This window comes from Nicotiana sylvestris, chromosome 11 (assembly GCF_000393655.2).
Source record: "Nicotiana sylvestris chromosome 11, ASM39365v2, whole genome shotgun sequence".
Lineage (NCBI taxonomy): Eukaryota > Viridiplantae > Streptophyta > Magnoliopsida > Solanales > Solanaceae > Nicotiana > Nicotiana sylvestris.
In genome coordinates, this window is record NC_091067.1 from 15224447 (window position 1) to 15242588 (window position 18142).

The following is an 18142-nucleotide window of genomic DNA, read 5'->3' on the forward strand; positions in this document are numbered from 1 at the left end:
GACCACATAGGCCCCTTTTGGCACGTACATAGGTTTTGTCTTTTTGATCCCGGATTTCTGCGTCTTCTCAGCTTGACCTCGTGGTATGTAAAGAACTCCCCCTTTTGCTGGTACCACTTTCTTCTCTACCTTCTTCTCAAGCACTGTCTTTATAGCTTTGGCCTCCTCCCCCTTTTCTGGTTTCTGGTCTGTCTCGGGCCTCTTCCCCGTGTCGACAATGGCAATTATGGCTTTCAGAGCAGGGTCGAACTCTTTGTCTTCACAAATCATTCCGATCAGTGGCCCATTATTGTGAGCAAGTAATGGATTGTTAGTTACATTCGGGATCTCCTCGTCCCTTAGCACTATTTTCCCTTGCTCTATCAAATTTTCGACCACTCTTTTCAATGACCAGCAGTCATTTGTATCATGTCCCTCGGCTCCTGAATGATAGGCGCATCTGACTCCAGCTTTGTAAGAAGGTGACGTCGGGTTTTGCTTTGTTTGAGGGATTGGTTGCAAGAAACCCACCTGGACTAGCTTCGGGAACAAAGTTGAGTATGGTTCACCGATGGGCGTGAAAGTCCGCCTTCGGGGTGGCTCCTGAGGGCGGAAGTTATTCTGCGGGGGTTGTGGGTTATAGTGGTTGCGGTAAGGAGGCTGATTTCTGAGAGGTGGAGCTGGACCTCGGTTGGCTTGTTGTGGTGGATGGGCGTAAGGCTGGGCATTCATGACCATATAAGGTTGATGAGCGCATGCCAAATTTGAGTGGTGGTAGTAGTGTTGTGGGGTTCTTTCCAGAAAATGGGGCCTGGGATGACGATACTCCCTTACTTCCGAGGCTGCCATGGTCGTTTCTTCCTTCTTCTTCCCTCTTGTCATTCCTCCGGACCCGCTTTGGACGGCTTGGGAGGTCGCCCTTATGGCTGCTTGACTTAGAATCCTACTTGTTTTCAGACCATTTTCCACATCTCTCCAATCTTGATCGCTTCCGCGAATGGCTTACCCATGGCTGACATCATGTTTTGGAAATAGTCAGACTCTTGAGCCTGGAGAAAGGTAGTGACCATTTCCACTTCATCCATGGGAGGCTTCACTCTTGACGCCTGTTCACGCCACTTAATAGCATATTCTCTGAAGCTTTCTGAAGGTTTCTTCTTCAAATTCGACAGAGAATTTCGGTCTGGCGCAATGTCGATGTTATACTGGAATTGTTTCACAAAATCTCTGGCGAGATCATCCCATATATGCCATCGAGACATTTCCTGGTCCATATACCATTCCGAGGCTATCCCTACTAGACTTTCCCCAAAATATGCCATTAGCAGTTCTTCTTTTCCGCCGGCTCCCCGCAATTGGTTGCAGTATTTCTTAAGATGTGCAATGGGGTCACCGTGCCCATCGTATTTCTCGAACTTTGGGGTCTTGAAACCCGCTGGCAGGTGCACGTGAGGGAACATGCATAGGTCGGCGTAAGAGACGCTCTTCTGTCCGCTCAATCCTTGCATATTCTTCAAACTTTGTTCAAGGCTTCTCATTCTCTTGGCAATCTCATTTTGTTCTGCAATTCTGGGGTTCTGATCCTGCCCGGGTGCAAGCTCGCACTGAGGCGGTAGAGGATTAGTGCTGGTAGCGAACCTAGTTGGTTCCATTGAGAACGATGGTGCTTGGAATGTAAAAGAGGATGAGTCAAAGCTTGGCTTATACGTGGCAGGCTGTGCCGTAATCGGGCAAGGCGGTGCAGTAAAGATGTTCATGCTTGCATCGGTGGCTGACATTCGGGGATGAGGCTCAGAAGGCGATCCAGCAGAGAAGGCTGAGGTGGCTGGGTACCCGAATGGGGTAGCAGGATAATTTATGGGGACATTAGAAGTCCCACTTGACCTGGAGAATAATTCAGGGAATCCGGGGACGACACTTGGCGGCTCTTTCCCATTATTCCAGTCGTCCAGCATTTCCAACATGCGGAGCCGTAGGATTCTATTTTCCTCCGCAGTCGCGGATTCAGGTGTGAGGACGGCTGAGATCGAGCTCTCCTCGGAAACAGGGATTGTTTGCAATGGAATTTCTGAAGACATTTCCACACTTCCTTTTGACCTGGTGAAGTAAGTGTGAGTACTGCTTCTGGTCCTAACAACATGTAGTTGAACACTTCTTCTTGACCTCGTGAAGTATGAGCGCGAGGCCAGACTTTCACCAAACCAACCGTCTTTTCCAAAAACCCTGAGGAGACTCAACAACAAACGCACGGTTAATTTGCAGCAAATAACAGATAGTCAATCTCACGTTGGGCATGATGCACCTATATAGTTAAGTGGATTACTACATGTTTGCTACGAGAGCATGCATCATTCCGGCATATTCCTCTTATTAGTTATTTTTACCCTTTTTTTCTTTTTCTTCTTTTTTTGTTTTTCTTTTATGTTTTTTTTTTATATTTTGCAGTAAAAGAAATGCGACCGGATCCGATGAGGATTGCCTACGTATCACGATGCCTACGTGAATCAGATCATTACGTAGTTCGAAACACACAAATGAGCGTAGAAAGCAGCACAACTTTTATTGTTAAATGGTCTATTACAAGCTATATTTTGCAAAAGGAAAAACAAACTTTGAAATTAAACCTAGACTCAAAACAGACTAAAATCACTCTTACGGAAAAACAGGTAGAAGATGCTAAGATATAGACTTGACTTATGAGTACATTATGGTTTTGAGAATTGGTGTCCGCGGGGCATCGTTCGGCCTCTCCGCGGTCCTAGGTGTGAGATCCCTCTCGAGTTGTTCCAGCTCATGCATGGTCTGCTTGACATAACTCATCACTGCCGAGAGGACGGTAACGCTGGTCAGGTTCTCACATCGTAGACATCGTCTGGTGATGCCATGGGCAATGGCCTTGATCCTATTTCTGATTTGCTTCTTCTCTATAAGTAGGCATTTTATCTGATCGCTGCACATCTTGAATACCTGAGCATCCTGAATATGTTGATTCTTCAGTTGCCGTACTTCTAACTTCATTCGGGCCAACAAGTCGTACCAGTATCTGCTCTCAATTTGGAGATCCTTGGCCTGATTAGCTACTTTGATCTCAAGTGTAGCCATCTCTCTCTTCATTTTAGCAACAGTTTTCTCGGTGGTCGCCTTCCAATTGATTCAAGTATCGGCGATGCTTACCTGCTCTTGTATCCCACTGTGCCCTGAGCTCGGCTATGACATTTTCAGATTTCTCCAAACCATCTTGCCATTCCCTGATTTCACTTTTTAGCCTTTTTATCAGCTGCTCGTCTGATCGACGCCTTGGCTGTTTATCCGCATCCACCCTTATCCGTTTGATCTGGGCTCTAAGCATTTCATTTTCCTGAGTTAACCTGTTCTGCTCTCCCAGATTGGTAGAAACTTGCACGTTGTGCTCATATTTCAAGCTTTCCACTTGTTGCTTTAACCTGATGATTTCGGCGCAATAGCCTATTTCCTTTGCTAACCAATCCCACTGCCTTTGCGATGATTCGGTGAAATTCCGGATGTGGGGTCTCTTAGCTGGCCTTTCATGCTCAAGTTCCCTTCTATACCATGCAAGGTAACCTGGCGCCGTCTCTCCTTTGGCTCGATCCCGCACGCAAGTATCTGATTTCAAATATTGACACTCACTCCAGATTTGGCGAATCTTTGCTTCTGGGAATTGTCCGTTAGGACTTATCTCAACTGCTTGAGTGCTAAGATCTTCCTCATGAGGTACTGTCTGGCATCTTCCGAACTGTCTCAAAACTCGGCAGGGTGCGTAAGGTTGAATGCTCTTAAGCCCCATCAGTAAGAAATGAGTTTTAGCTGCCGACATATATAGGATCTCATCAACAGGCAACCATCCTAGCGTCCATTGTATTTGGCTGGCAGTAAGAGCTTGAAAGAACGAGGTCCATGCCAGGACTCCTTTGGGCAAACTGATCTCTTTTGGTTCTCGTGTAAAATTCTTCTATGCAAGTCTTTTCCGGGGAACCATGGCTCAAAATCTCGGAATGATGGCAGAGGTGCTCGGTCATCCATATTTGTAGGAGCAAGTTACAACCTTCAAAGAAATTTCCCCCAGCTTTACAAGCTGTAAGAGCTCGAAAGATGTCAGATACCACCATAGGTGCGAGAGTACTGTCATTTTGTGTGAGTAAAGTGCTGACGACCCCGGATATCTTCAAATCAATATTTCCGTCTTTCCTTGGAAATACTAGAAGGCCCAGGAACATCATCATGAAAGCTACCCGTCTGTGTTTGTCCCACTTCTGACGAACACCTTTGCTGCACAGTTTGTTGATTGGATTATTGAATCCCTCCTCATGACCGTACCTATCATATATGAAGCATGGAGTACAAAATCCGGCTGCTAGATCCGGGTTGTGGACCGTTCTAGGTATCTTCAATGAATCTAGGAACCGATGTACCGTGACAACTCTTGGGGCGACCAAGTATTTTTGCCTCAACGGAAGTTCAGCATTCTCGATGTACCCAGCCATTTCTTCCAAAGTCGGGGTGAGTTCAAAATCAGAGAAATGGAAAACATTGTGCGCCGGGTCCCAGTAGGTAACCAAAGCTCTTATGATATCTCCCCGAGGCTGGATTTCCAACAAACCCACGAGACCTTTCAGATATTTCTTGACCTCATTTTGTCCTTCAACACCTAGATCATTCCACCATAGCCGTAACTTGACAGGGATTTTGGTCATTATTGAAAAATGTTCATTTTGCATCGTGCTCATCCTGCACATTTATTAAGGTGATTTTAACAAAATGACTTGACTCAAAAATATTTTACAAAGGGGATCAAGTTTTGAACACGGCCTTTAAGCACTTTGGGGACGAAGATTTTAAGGCTGTGTGGGTCAACTGGACAAAAATACTAAACAAGACCCAAAGGTGGCTGTTTATGCAAAGTCAGCCTTCCGGCGTCCCTTTCGGGAACATTCGGCTATTTATGACAAACCGCATCACCTGACTTATTTATGACTCTTTTTATCGTTTTTCAAATTAGAAAACTCAATATTGCCAACACGGCCTTTCAACGCCTCGGTGACGAAGATTTTAAGGCTGTGTGGGTCAACTGGACCAAACCTTAAAAAATGACCCAAAGGTGGTTGTTTATGCAAAGTCAGCCTTCCGGCGTCCCTTTCGGGAACATTCGGCTATTTATGACAAAACAGCATCACCTGACTTATTTATGACAGATTTAAAATTTGACATATATTTTTGGCTATTTTTAGCAAAAGGGAAGGTTGGACACCACCCAACTTATTTATGGCAAAATTTAAAATTTGACACGTTTTATTTATTTATTGATTTTTGGCTATTTTAGCGAAAGGTGGGGTTGGACCCGATGAGGGTTGCCTACGTATCTCACATCCGGTGAGAATCAAACCGGCGTAGTTCTCGCCCATCATGAATAGAGAAAATCAATTAAACCCAGAAAGCAAGAATATTTTTTTATTATTTTCTTTCGAAAAGAGATAAAGACTAAAAAAAAAAATTTTAGGAAGTATGTAGACTATTAGTCTGAATTTATAAAAGAGATACTACGAGAGAAACAACATATTTTTTGAATGATGAATTTCCAAAAAAAAAAAATTTTTTTTTTACTTTTAAATAAATACCCCCTTTTTTTTCTTTTTCTTTTTTAAAAAAAATTATATTTTTTTTTTAATAAATCAAACTAAAAGACAACTTTTGGTTTTATTCTGTTTTTTTTTTTAGAAAAATTCCGGCGAGGTTTTGACACTACTTGGACATTGGTTTTATTTTTCCAAAATAAGTAATTATCTCCCTACGCTGCTATTTTTCTTCTTTTTTTAGAAACCGGTCAGCATGCGGAACCGAAGCAAATAAATGCGCAAAACAAATAGGATGCAGCATGGTGGTCTTTTCATTTCAGGTTGTCTGTCCTAGACGAACCCAACCCCTGTGTTGAGCCCCCTAAGTCAAATGCAACATGATACAAATAAACGTTCCTACTAGGGATCCGGCATGAAGTTTCGTTATACTAGGTTTATACCCTGGGTATTTGTTCTAGACTGTGTACCCGAGCGGACAACTCGAGTCGAGGAGGGGGCTACGTACCGGGGACCCGCGAGATCGTCCGGCTTTGTAACTTGTCCGACCTCTTTCTTATTTCAGGTATTGACACTAACAGAATAGGGAGTCTCGACCAGCGAGCTTCTCCCCGGAGGTAAGAAGAGAAGGGTTTCGGCACAGTTTATATACAGTTCAGATAATATCAAAGCGGTAAAAGACAACATTTAGCACGTTATGCAAAACATGTAATAAAGATCAGATAATAAAGCCAAATATAACAATTATTCTAAGCTCGAATTCTTGAACCCTGAACCAGTGGTTTTGGGTCACATCCCCAGCAGAGTCGCCAGAGCTGTCACACCTCCTTTTTGCGCGCCCGCCCCGAAGGGTTAAATGCGCGAGGGAGTTTTTCCAATTTAAGTGACAATATTCGAAATGGGATTATTTATTTAATTCAGAGTCGCCACTTGGGAAAGGTTTGGCTTTTGGTGTCCCAAGTCACCGGTTTATCTTGAATCCCAAATCGAGGAAATTTTCGACTTTTCCAAATGAAGTCTGCGAACCAGAAATTCTAAGTAAGGAATTCTGTTGACCCGAGGGAAGGTGTTAGGCACCCTCGAATCCCGTGGTTCTAGCACGGTCGCTTAAATTGTTATAATGGCTAAATATCTGATTTAAATACATGTTGTGACTTATGTGCTTTTATTAAGTTTAAACCGCTTTTATTATTATCATTTATTTTTATAGAATTGCAACGTCGTGAAAATGCATCTCGAACCACGTCACAATCAATGCACCCGTGGTCGTCGACACATTTTGACTCCGTTGAGATTCGGATTTGGGTCACATCAATGTGCACCCGTGTTTAAGAAGGTTAAATTATTAAAGGTGCGCCTAAAGCAACTAGCGTATTGTTATTTTGGGAAGGCCGTAAAATTCGCTAAACGGCCTGTCCCGAATTCTAAGTATTTTAATATATACATTTAGAGGGCCCCGCAGCTTGTGCATTTTTGTTTGTCGAGGCTCGTCTCATTTTTATTTAAAAGGATAAACCTACAGTGACTATATTTTCCTATTAAGTTCGTCTCTAAAATAAAAGAAAATCTCTTAATTAATTACATGCTAAAAACGTAAACCGGATTCTTATCAATTTCTGATTGGTTACTTATAAAATGAAGAGACGTCATACCTTACGAAAATGCTTTGGTTGGACAAAGAAATTACATATGAGATTGAAAGAAATGCAACACTTAATCCGAACAACATCCTTAAGTCGAGTTTAAATTAAATTGCTTAAGCAGGATTAATAGAGTTCCTTATTAAAGGATGTTACTGATGATGTTCAAAACTCGTCCTATAAACTGCCTAAAGAAGTCGAAACTGGGTAATTCAAAAACTGTATTAACTTTGGCTAGATTTAACAACCATTCGCCCTTACATATTCAAAGCATGCTAAAAGAGCGAGTTTAAGTTAACAATCGTATTAAATAGCTGCACATTTCATTAATTATATTTACATCCTGGATACGACTAAACGAGTCAAATGTCACAGTTTCAGATTGGCATAAACTTTAATTAAATACAACCTTACTAATGTATCTCTATTGGGCTCACAGACTAGAACTTACACAGCTTAACAACATTTATATAAAAGGAAACTTGTGAGCAATGCAACAGATGATTATAACTCCTTCAGTTCTTTCGATTCAACTTTCATTGCAATATCAGATAGGTTCGAAATGTGTACCTGAGGAGATGCTTACAATGAAGAAAGCAGGGGGTCAGTTGAGTAGCAGTGTAAATGAAACAGCAGCAGTAACAGATAAATAGCAGCAGGACCAATTGAACAAAATCCCAGTGCAAAAGGCAACCAGTGCCGATGGAAAAAATGACAGAATGACAGCAATGACCAGCAGTATAGGAACAGAGATCCAGACCATCCAATTCCAAGAGAATCAACCAAGGCAAACCAAACTAACACTTTTAGCTGATGCTTGAAAGAAAAGAAAGCTGACTGAATAGGCTGAGCAGGCTAAACATTGAACAAAAGCAGGAAGAAAACCAGTTTCTGACTTCTGTATCTTTATCCCTCTTACTATCTATTTCTTTTCAAAATCCAATCTCCAATTTCAGTCTTGAAATCTATTTTGGATATCCAGAAGAATTCTTTTCCAGTTTTCTGTTTTTCAGAACTCAATTCTCCTCCAAATGTTCCCTCTCAGTTCCCTCTATTGTTATCAATGTCTATCCGTGTGTGTGTGTGTATATCAAAATCTTTGTATCTATCAATGTCTCTCTGTGTATTATCCCCTCTGTGTTGTTATCCCAAAAAAAATCCCCCCTAAACTGATGGAAGTCCCTCCCTTTTATAAGCCTAAAATCAACCCTTTAACAGCCTGTTCGACAATCAGAACACCCCTCCCATGTGCTATCCTCTTTTCAGATTCCACTTAGCTATTTAAGTATAAACAAACCCCCCCATGATATTCCCTCGCAGTCTTACTCTTTTAAGTGAGGTTTAATACTTCTTAAACTAAAGCAGGGTATGGATAGCAGGGGTGTGTTCTGACAGCACATGCTGTCCATTACTTTGTAATGCACATGCTGCCCAAGGCTGAGAGATGAGTAAACAATGCTATTAAAATCTGAAACCTAACTAATAAATCAATCCTTTAAATGTCTTTCTGATTTGGCTAAACAAATTAATACCGAGTGGAAACAACACTAATCTGATTCAACAATGCTTCAGTAAATTACAAAAGCCTGAGTCAAATTGCTACCATTCTAATATGAAACCGATTGACGACGTATATCGATTCGACTATACTAGTTAAAACACATACAATCGAAGCCAAAATCAGACATTTAACAGTATCGAACACATGAGTCGAATCATACTGATCAAGCAGAATTGTACTGGGGAATCAGTTGATCAGTCAAATTTGAGGTTCGACTAATTGCACAACACACACATATACACATTATCAGTAAAAATAGAAGAGGGACTCAATCAAACACAGAGGTTCAGGTAAGGTGGACAATCAACAATTGATAAAAATTCAAAGACACAAATTACACAAGACATTCAGCCATACGAACAGACCTTTAAACCACACACGTACTGAATAACAAAGAGAAAACAAACTTACCTTAAAAACTTTGAAAACAGAAAAATCAACTCGTGTTTGAACAGACCCTTCTCAAGGTTGAACGGAATTTAATCGAAGTGTTTCTCAAATGAGAAACACTTCGCTTAAAGTCCATTAGACCCTAATCTCTTGGTTCGAACAGGCACGGAACAGGCACGAGGAAACCTAGGGTTCTAGAGGGCAGATTTGGGTTTTGGGCTTTCTTGGTTAGATTCGGACCAAACCAAGTATGGTTTGGTTACGAGGGGGTGCGGGGATTGTCTGGTATGAATCTAGAGCAGATCGGTGTAGATCGAGTTTTGCTCGAATCTTCAAATGAAGATTCGAGGACCTAGAGGATGATTCGAACTAAACGGTCAACAGGTCCATGTTCAGGGGGGTGAGATGGTCCTATGGTGTTAAGGTGAAGGCCACCGGCGTTCATGCTGCCGGCTTTCATGGTGAAGAATACAGGGGCGGCTAGGGTTTGGAGGGGAAAGGGATGAGGACGAAGGCTGGGGTCTTGGATAGGGGGCAGGGTATGATAGGGACCTTATATATGGGATGGGTGGATTGATTTCAACCGTTGGATGAGGCGAGATGGACGGCTTGGATTGAAGGCTTAAAAGAAACGTCGTCGTTTGGCTTAGTAGGGGTCAGAATTAGTTCGGGTAACGGGTCGGGTAATGGGGGTTATGGGTGAGAGATTCGGACCGTTGGATCAGATTGGTTTGAACGGACCATCGAAGAAGATGGTCATTTGGTGTCATTTGAAAACGAAGCAGAAGCAGCGACGATGGGAGCTGGACGCGGAGCAGCTGCTCGACGAGCTTGACGCAGCCATGGCAGCGAGGATGAGATCTCATAGATGTTTGGACGAGCTTGACGCAGCCATGGCAGCGAGGATGAGATCTCATGGCTGTTTGGACGAGCTTGAAGTCGTAGCCATGGCAGCGAGGATCTCGTCCATAGTTGGACGTAGCAGGAGCAGCAGCGACAATGACGAAGAAGAAGAAACAGTGGGCAGCAGCGACAATGACGTGAAGGTGAGGAAGAAAATGCAGCACCGAGGTGACAGCCATGGCATCTTGAGCTCGAGCTCGACGCAGCTGAAATGAAGAAGAATAAACATTAGGGGTCGTTGATGGGGTTCATTTGGACGGAGAAGAAGGAGGAGCAGCAGCCATGAACGTTGGTTGTTCATGATGGAGCTAGTTTTGCACTGTGTATGTGTGTGTATGTGTTGATGTGTGTGTGTGTGAGTGTGATGGGGTGAAGGGGAAGGGCTTGAAGGGAAAGGGCAGCAATGGGAGGGGAGCTTGGAAGCTTGAAGAAGAAGAAGGTAAGAGAGGGGCGGGTGGGATTTTTCAACAGTGAAAATTTTTTTAGGGTTTTGTTTTTGAAATGAAAGATAGGGAAATAGGGGTGTTGGGTCTTTGGGGTATGGAGCGGACCGGGTCGACCCGTGTTGAGATGGGCTGGGTCATGGGGAAGGTTGTGTATTTTTGGGCCTGTGGCTTGAATTTGAAGAAGAGCCCAATTCCGATTTTCTTTATATTTTTGCTCTCTTTTCTTCTTTTATTTTTCTAAAACTAAATTCTAAAAATCCTTAAATTATTATATAGAACTAAATTAATTTATAAAAGCGCAAATTAACTCCCAATAATAATTAACACACAATTAAGTAATAATTAAGCATAAAATTGTACAATTGGACATTAAATGCTAAAACTGCAAACGATGCATATTTTTGTAATTTTCATTCTTGTAAAACAAACCTAATTATTCCTAATTGTAGAATTAAATCCTAAATGCAAATGCGACATATTCTTGTATTTTTATTAATTTAACAAATAAACATGCACAGACAAATACAAATAATTATCCAAAATATCACAAAAATTCTCAAAATTGCACACCAAGGAAATCATTTTATTTTGAACTTTTGGGAGTAATTCTTTCATAGGGCAAAAATCACGTGCTTACAGCTGCCCCTCTTTGCCCGAAGACACGAAGGGTTTTCGTGCAAAGATAAAGTGAGCGATTTTTTCCCATCCGAGTACTCCGTGTGAAGCATTTTTTTGAAAAAGATTTAACCGAACCTTTGCTTCAAAGGTTTCCTACATATCCCTGGCTAAATGGGAATCAGGTTAATATAGTTCGGGAAGTTTTGGTAGCTGAGACTACCATGGGACTGCAATGTTACTGTTGTTGCATGCTATTACCACTGCTTACTGATCTCCTTGTTACACCGTGCTTAAAAGAAAAATCAAGAAGTTAGGCTAGACTACGGATTACAAGATCACATCTATCTTCCATTTGTTCCTGATGCCTTGCTTTCTTGTCGGCTTGTGTTTCTTCCTGTGCTTTTCTTCCGAGAACTGACGGGGATGACACCGGCCTCTTGCTTTCCTGAACACCAGTTTGCATCTTTTTGTTCTGTCCGCTTGAGGATGCGGCTTCCTGCATTATGCTGTGGATCTTTTGTTGTAACCTTCTGCCTTTCGGTGGGTTACGTATTTCAAGACCTGCAATGTAAAGACAGAAAAATATTCCCTCATTATACAGGTGGGCGCCTAATTGGTAAAGACATGAAATGTATTCCCTTGTTATACAGGTGGCCGCCTAATGGTAAAGACATGAAATGTATTCCCTTGTTATACAGGTGGGCGCCTAATGGTAAAGACATGAAATGTATTCCTTTGTTATACAGGTGGGCGCCTAATGGTAAAGACATGAAATGTATTCCCTTGTTATACAGGTGGGCGCCTAATTTGTAAAAACATGAAAAGTATTCCCTTGTTATACAGGTGGGCGCCTAACTTGTAAAGACATGAAATGTATTCCCTTGTTATACAGGTGGGCGCCTAATTTGTAAAGACATGAAAAGTATTCCCTTGTTATACAGGTGGGCGCCTAACTTGTAAAGACATGAAAATATATATTTTGGCAATGTTTATACAAGCAAGACCACTCGGGTCGAAATAAATTAAATGTCCTTTTGAGGAAGGATTAAATTCAATATCCTATTCGAGGGCGGACAGACCCATCATATCCTGTTCGAGGGCGGACGGACCCAAAATATCATATTCGAAGGCGGATGGACCCAAAATATCCTATTCGAGGGCGGATGAACCCAAAATATCCTATTCGAGGGCAGATGAACCCAAAATATCCTATTCGAGGGCGGATGAACCCAAAATATCCTATTCGAGGGCGGATGAACCCAAAATATCCTATTCGAGGGCGGATGAACCCAAAATATCCTATTCGAGGGCGGATGAACCCAAAAATATCCTATTCGAGGGCGGATGAACCCAAAATATCCTATTCGAGGGCGGATGAACCCAAAATATCCTATTCGAGGGCGGATGAACCCAAAATATCCTATTCGAGGGCGGATGAACCCAAAATATCCTATTCGAGGGCGGACGAACCCAAAATATCCTATTCGAGGGCGGATGAACCCAAAATATCCTATTCGAGGGCGGATGAACCCAAAATATCCTATTCGAGGGCGGATGAACCCAAAATATCCTATTCGAGGGCGGATGAACCCAAAATATCCTATTCGAGGGCGGATGAACCCAAAAATATCCTATTCGAGGGCGGATGAACCCAAAATATCCTATTCGAGGGCGGATGAACCCAAAATATCCTATTCGAGGGCGGATGAACCCAAAATATCCTATTCGAGGGCGGAAGAACCCAAAATATCCTATTCAAGGGCGGACGAACCCAAAATATCCTATTCTAGGGCGGACGAACCCAAAATATCCTATTCGAGGGCGGATAGACCCATCTTCAAAACTTGAAATTGTCTTACCTCCGACTGTTTTTCTTAAAATCGTGATGTCTTGCTATCTCTTAAAACTTGAATTGATTTCCTCGTTCCTCCGAGAAAATTTTCGACAATGGCAGAAAATTTTCTGCCCCAGTTTTGGTGCTTTTCTTTGTGGCATGTTTTTTTTCGCCATTAATAAGATTTCCTTTTCCTGCTTCAAATCAAAGAAAATTTGTTAGTTTTAAAACATGGTGAGTGGTCGTGCCACTCCTGCTGGGGATGGTTTTTCCCTTTCTCCCTTCCCCGCTCTGTGTTTCATTACGCTATCAAAACTTGCTGGGGATTATTTTGCTGGGGATGAATTTTCCTTTTCTTCCTTCCCCACTCTATATTGTCCGGCCCTCTCGGAACTTGGTCGAAAATCTGTCGGGGATGCTCCTACATCTCGATGATCTGCTGGGGACCTCTTGGAATTAGGTCCACAATTTTCTCAACCATTGTTTTCCTGTTTTTCTCCAACTTCCCCTGGAAATTTGGTCCTCTTGGGATCTAGACCCATTCATCATTTGGTCTTGCGACCAACTTCTTTTCGCTTTATCGCCTTATCTTTGGCCTGTCCTATTCGCATTTTGCTTTGCATCATTTTGGCAACTGGTAGTAAGCTCTGAAAATCCTTTTCAAAAACAAACTGCTGGGGAGGTAAAGTCTTTAAACCAAGAAATGAAAAAGTGATAATCTCAAAAAATAGAAAAAAAAGAAGTCTTTCTGAACAAATGCTGGGGAAAAGGAAAGAAAATAACTTATCTGAATGATATAACTGATCCCAACGATCATGTCGCGCATTCTAGATTAATCAACCCAGTCTATTTTTATCAATCAACCTTTCAGACGGCCTCATGTTGCTGGGAATAAACAGGCACTTAACTCTTTGCCAAATGCGGATCCTTCCCGCCAATCTTGTCTTGTCGCCTCATAGTGCCCTTCGAGGGGTTTTCACTAGTAAGACTCTCTCGTTTCTCTCAACTCCCATTGTCTTATGGTTCCTGTGAAGGTTTTCACCGATAAGACTCTCTCGTTTTATTTCTCTCAACTTTCGTCGCCTTATGGTGTCTGTGAAGGTTTCACCGATAAGACTCTCTCATTTTATTTTATTTTTCAGCTGGAGATTGGAGTGCTGCCGATATGACTCTCTCTGCTGGGGATTCTTTCGGCTATCAATTCATTTCCAGCTCATGATCCTCTTCTCTGCTGGGGATCAGAATGTTATTCCCGACTTCCATTTGCATGACTTGGCACTTCTCGGAGACTGATCGGGAGGTCTTTTTTTTGGACATTAATATGGTTTTTTGGGTATGGCTAAAAGGAAAAGGGGTATTAAAAAAAGCTCAAAATAATTTTGATGGGTAAAACATTACAACTCTTGGAATCAAACTTTCTTTCCCAAAATTATAAACACAACTTCTGCCCCAGTTTTTCTTGCTTGGGGATTTTTATTTTTTTGTTACACTATGACCGAGCCGTGAGGCGCCTACGTATCCTTCTTTGAGGAATCAGGTCAAACGTATTTCCCAATTCCTTTGTTTTTTTTCTTGTGACTTTTCTTTTGTCTTTATTATCATTATTTTTTTTTCATTTTCATTACTGATTCCAAAAAGAGGGATATGAAAGAATAAATAAGGCTCAAAAGGGGAAGCAAAGGATAAAGTGTTTGGATAGAAGAAAGAATTGCCTCCGTCACTTCATTCTCCGATAAATGCTATGTACAAACAAACAACAATTACAATTACAAGAAATCATACATAATATCTCTTAACTGCGTCAGAATTGATAGCCATGTCGATGCATTTCCCTTCGATATCTGTTAAACATAAAGCGTCATTGGGCTTGCTTTGTTCAGATTGTGATAATCAACACACACCCTGATTTTTCCATTTTTTTTTGCCCTGGCACCACATTAGCCAACCAATCAGGATATGGAGTGACCCGAATAACCTTAGCATTCAGCTATTTGGTTACTTCTTCCTTAATCTTCATACTCATTTCGGTTTTGAACTTCCTCAATTTTGCTTGACGGGAGGAAATGTCGGGTCAGTGGGCAATTTGTGAACCACTAGATTGGTGCTTAAACCCGGCATGTCATCGTATGACTATGCAAAAATGTTTTTGAATTCAATAAGTGCTTTGATTAGTTCTTCCCAGATGTTTGGTTCAATGTGGGCGCTTATCTTAGCTTCCCTAATATCATCCGCATCCCCTAGATTGACGGCTTTCGTGTCATTTGAGTTGGGCTTGGGTTTTTTTTTTTTCAAATTGGCTCAACTCTCTGTTAATTTCTTCAAAGGCTTCATTCTCATCGTATTCCGACTAATCATCACAATCTTGTACTATAAGTTTGAAATCAGATTGATTTTTTTAGACTAGGTTGAAGATCCGTCGTGCATGCCATGTCATTAGAACCAGTATAAAGAGAACTGTTCAGAAGAGAAAAAGAAGAAGAAAAATTAAAACAAAATAAGGAATGAAGAAAAAAACTTTCACTTTATTAAAATACGGGATAGCAAGGTTTCACACTTTGGTGAGCACAAAAAGAAATCTGGATTACAACCCTGGAATAATCCATACAACAAGAAAGAAAATCAGAGCCCACTACCAAGACTCCCTTCGGATAGGAAGAGGAGTAGCCATTCAATTGTTGATTTTTGCTTTCAGCCCCACAAACTGCACATCTGCCTTGTTGGACCTTTCCCCCATCACCATAACTAGTTTGTCATCTACCTTTCCCAACTGTACCACTGCCTTTTCACTGGTCGACTTTTCGATTGGACTGGCACGAATCATCATTACCGTTTGTGAGGGTGTTTTAGGTTTCCCTCCTTCGTGCACTAATTCGATCATGTGGGCCTCATGGTGCACTGGCAACGGGTTTTGATTGATGTTAGGTGCCTCTGGTGTTTGAACCTCAATCTTGTTGGTGTCAATAAGATTTTGCACTGCATGTTTCAACTTCCAACACTTCTCGGTATCATGTCCGGGAGCCCCCGAACAATACTCACAGCTTACCGAGTGGTCCATATTTTTGGGAAGGGGATTTGGCAATCTGGGCTCAACAGGACTCAACAAGCCTAACTGCCTTAATTTGTGGAACACGACAGTATAGGTTTCTCCCAACTCAGTGAATGTGCTCTGTATTCTTTCATTTCCGAAAGCCTGATTTCCCCGGAAACCTGCCCCTGGAGGGTTCCTGTAGGACCTTGGCGGCGGATAGGTGTTTTGTGGAGGTGGGTATGTATTTTGTAGAGGTGGATATGTGTTTTGGGGAGCCGGCGCGCGCCATTGCGGGCGGGCCGGAGGCTGAGTGTATGTCTGGGCTTGGTGTAAGGAGAAGTGTGGTTCTTGTGGCGGGTAGTAGGGTTGTGGAGGGTAATTTGGAGTGTGAGGGTAGTTTGGGTAATGGGGTCTGGGTAGGTAGCGAGGGGAAGGACCTCTCGATCTGGACCAGTTGCCTGCCTCTATTGTCGCGACCTTTTCTCTCTTTTTCTTTCCAAGCGCACCTCTCGCACCGCTTTGAATGGCCTGAGTCGTTGCCGTGATTGTCGAGTAACTCAGGATCTTATTGGACTTAAGTCCCTCTTCTATCATAACTCCCATTTTCACTACTTCATTGAAGGATTTGCCAACTGACGTCACCAAGTGACCAAAGTACGTTGGTCTAGAGTTTGCAGAAAATAGTCCACCATTTCGTTTTCCCTCATTGGAGGATCAACTCTGGCTGCCTGTTCTCTCCACCGGAACCCAAATTCCCGGAAGCTCTCCCCGGGTTTCTTCTTAAACTTTAGCAATGTGAGACGGTCAGGGACTATCTCAAGGTTGTATTGGAAGTGTCCTGCGAAAGCCTGTGCCAGATCATCCCAGGTGTACCACCTGCTCGGATCTTGTCTTGTATACCACTCCAGTGCTGACCCACTTAGGCTTTGGCCAAAGTAAGCTATCAACAGCTCGTCTTTGCCACCAGCTCCTCTCATCTTGCTACAAAAACCCTGCAGATGTGCCATAGGATCGCCATGCCCTTCGTATAAATCGAACTTGGGCATCTTGAACCCTGCTGGCAATTGGACGTCAGGGAAGGTCATAGATCCTTGTAGGCCACGCTGACCTGGTAGCCTAACTCGTGCATGTTCCTGAAGGATTGCTCCAGGCTTTTGACCTTTCAAATCACCTCCTCGTGTTCTGTATTCTTAACTGGTTTCTCAGCTTTCTCTGGGATCCCAAATTGGGGTGTATATGTGTATGGCTCAGGAGCTTTAAAAGTGGGTTCAGGAGGAAAATATTGGGTGTCGTGAACTTGGAACAGTGGTTCACTAGACGATCTTTGTAATGTGGCTGGGGGAGGTGCCACAAAGATAGGAACATTTGGTGGTGGAGGGTTCTGATTAGGTGGCGGAGCTTGGGGATCATAGGTATCTCTCCCCTGATAGTAGTGGTGGTTTGGGAAGCTTGTTGAAGGGCTGTGGGAAGGGTATTCCGGCGTGTGTCCTGGTGGGGGAGTAGGAGTGACGGGTGGTTCGGGCCCCTTTTGCACCTTAGCCATGGCTAGCTGCATTTCATTCATTTCCAATCTCATTTTTTCCATATTGGCCATCGCCTCTTTTAGCATCTGATGTGCCGTCTTTTCCGACTCAACACTATTTTCTGAGCCATTCATGCTTTCCGGTATAGGCCCTTTTGATCTTGTTTGATAATGGTATGGTGCCAGTACGCTTTAACAACTAACTGTTTGGAATTGGACAAACAACAAACCTGTTAGCGTTAGAGTTTTAACAGATATTGCAATTGCACGTTGGGGGATGCAATGTTCTTAGGCAGTTAACCATTTCTAACATGTTTTTGCTCCTACTGCATGCATCCTCCCGGCTTGTTTTATTTGTGCCTTTTTCAAGCGTTTCGGAAACCCTCCATTTTCTTCTTATTTTTCTCTCGCTTTCTCTTTTTTCTTTTCTTTTATTCACTTTCTTTTTTTTTAGCGGTGGTCAAACCTTATGTAGGTTGCTTACGTATCATGTCCCCGCATGAATCAGACCTTGCGTAGTTCGCCCATAAACTGAACTTTGTAAACAATATTCCTTTCTTTCCAAATAAATCAAAAAAAAATCAAAATTTTGGCAGGGTTTTGACACTACTTGCCATTGTTTTATTTTTTTTA

At 42.4% G+C, this 18142-nt stretch overlaps 1 protein-coding gene across 1 annotated transcript; it reads right to left on the reverse strand.

The window, feature by feature from the left end:
• Positions 1–17149: 17149 nt before the first annotated feature.
• On the reverse strand, positions 17150–17644 carry LOC138880763 (leucine-rich repeat extensin-like protein 3). Its single transcript, XM_070160937.1, has one exon. The coding sequence runs from the start codon at positions 17642–17644 to the stop codon at positions 17150–17152; it is 495 nt and encodes a 164-aa protein (XP_070017038.1).
• Between the last annotated feature and the right edge of the window lie 498 nt (positions 17645–18142).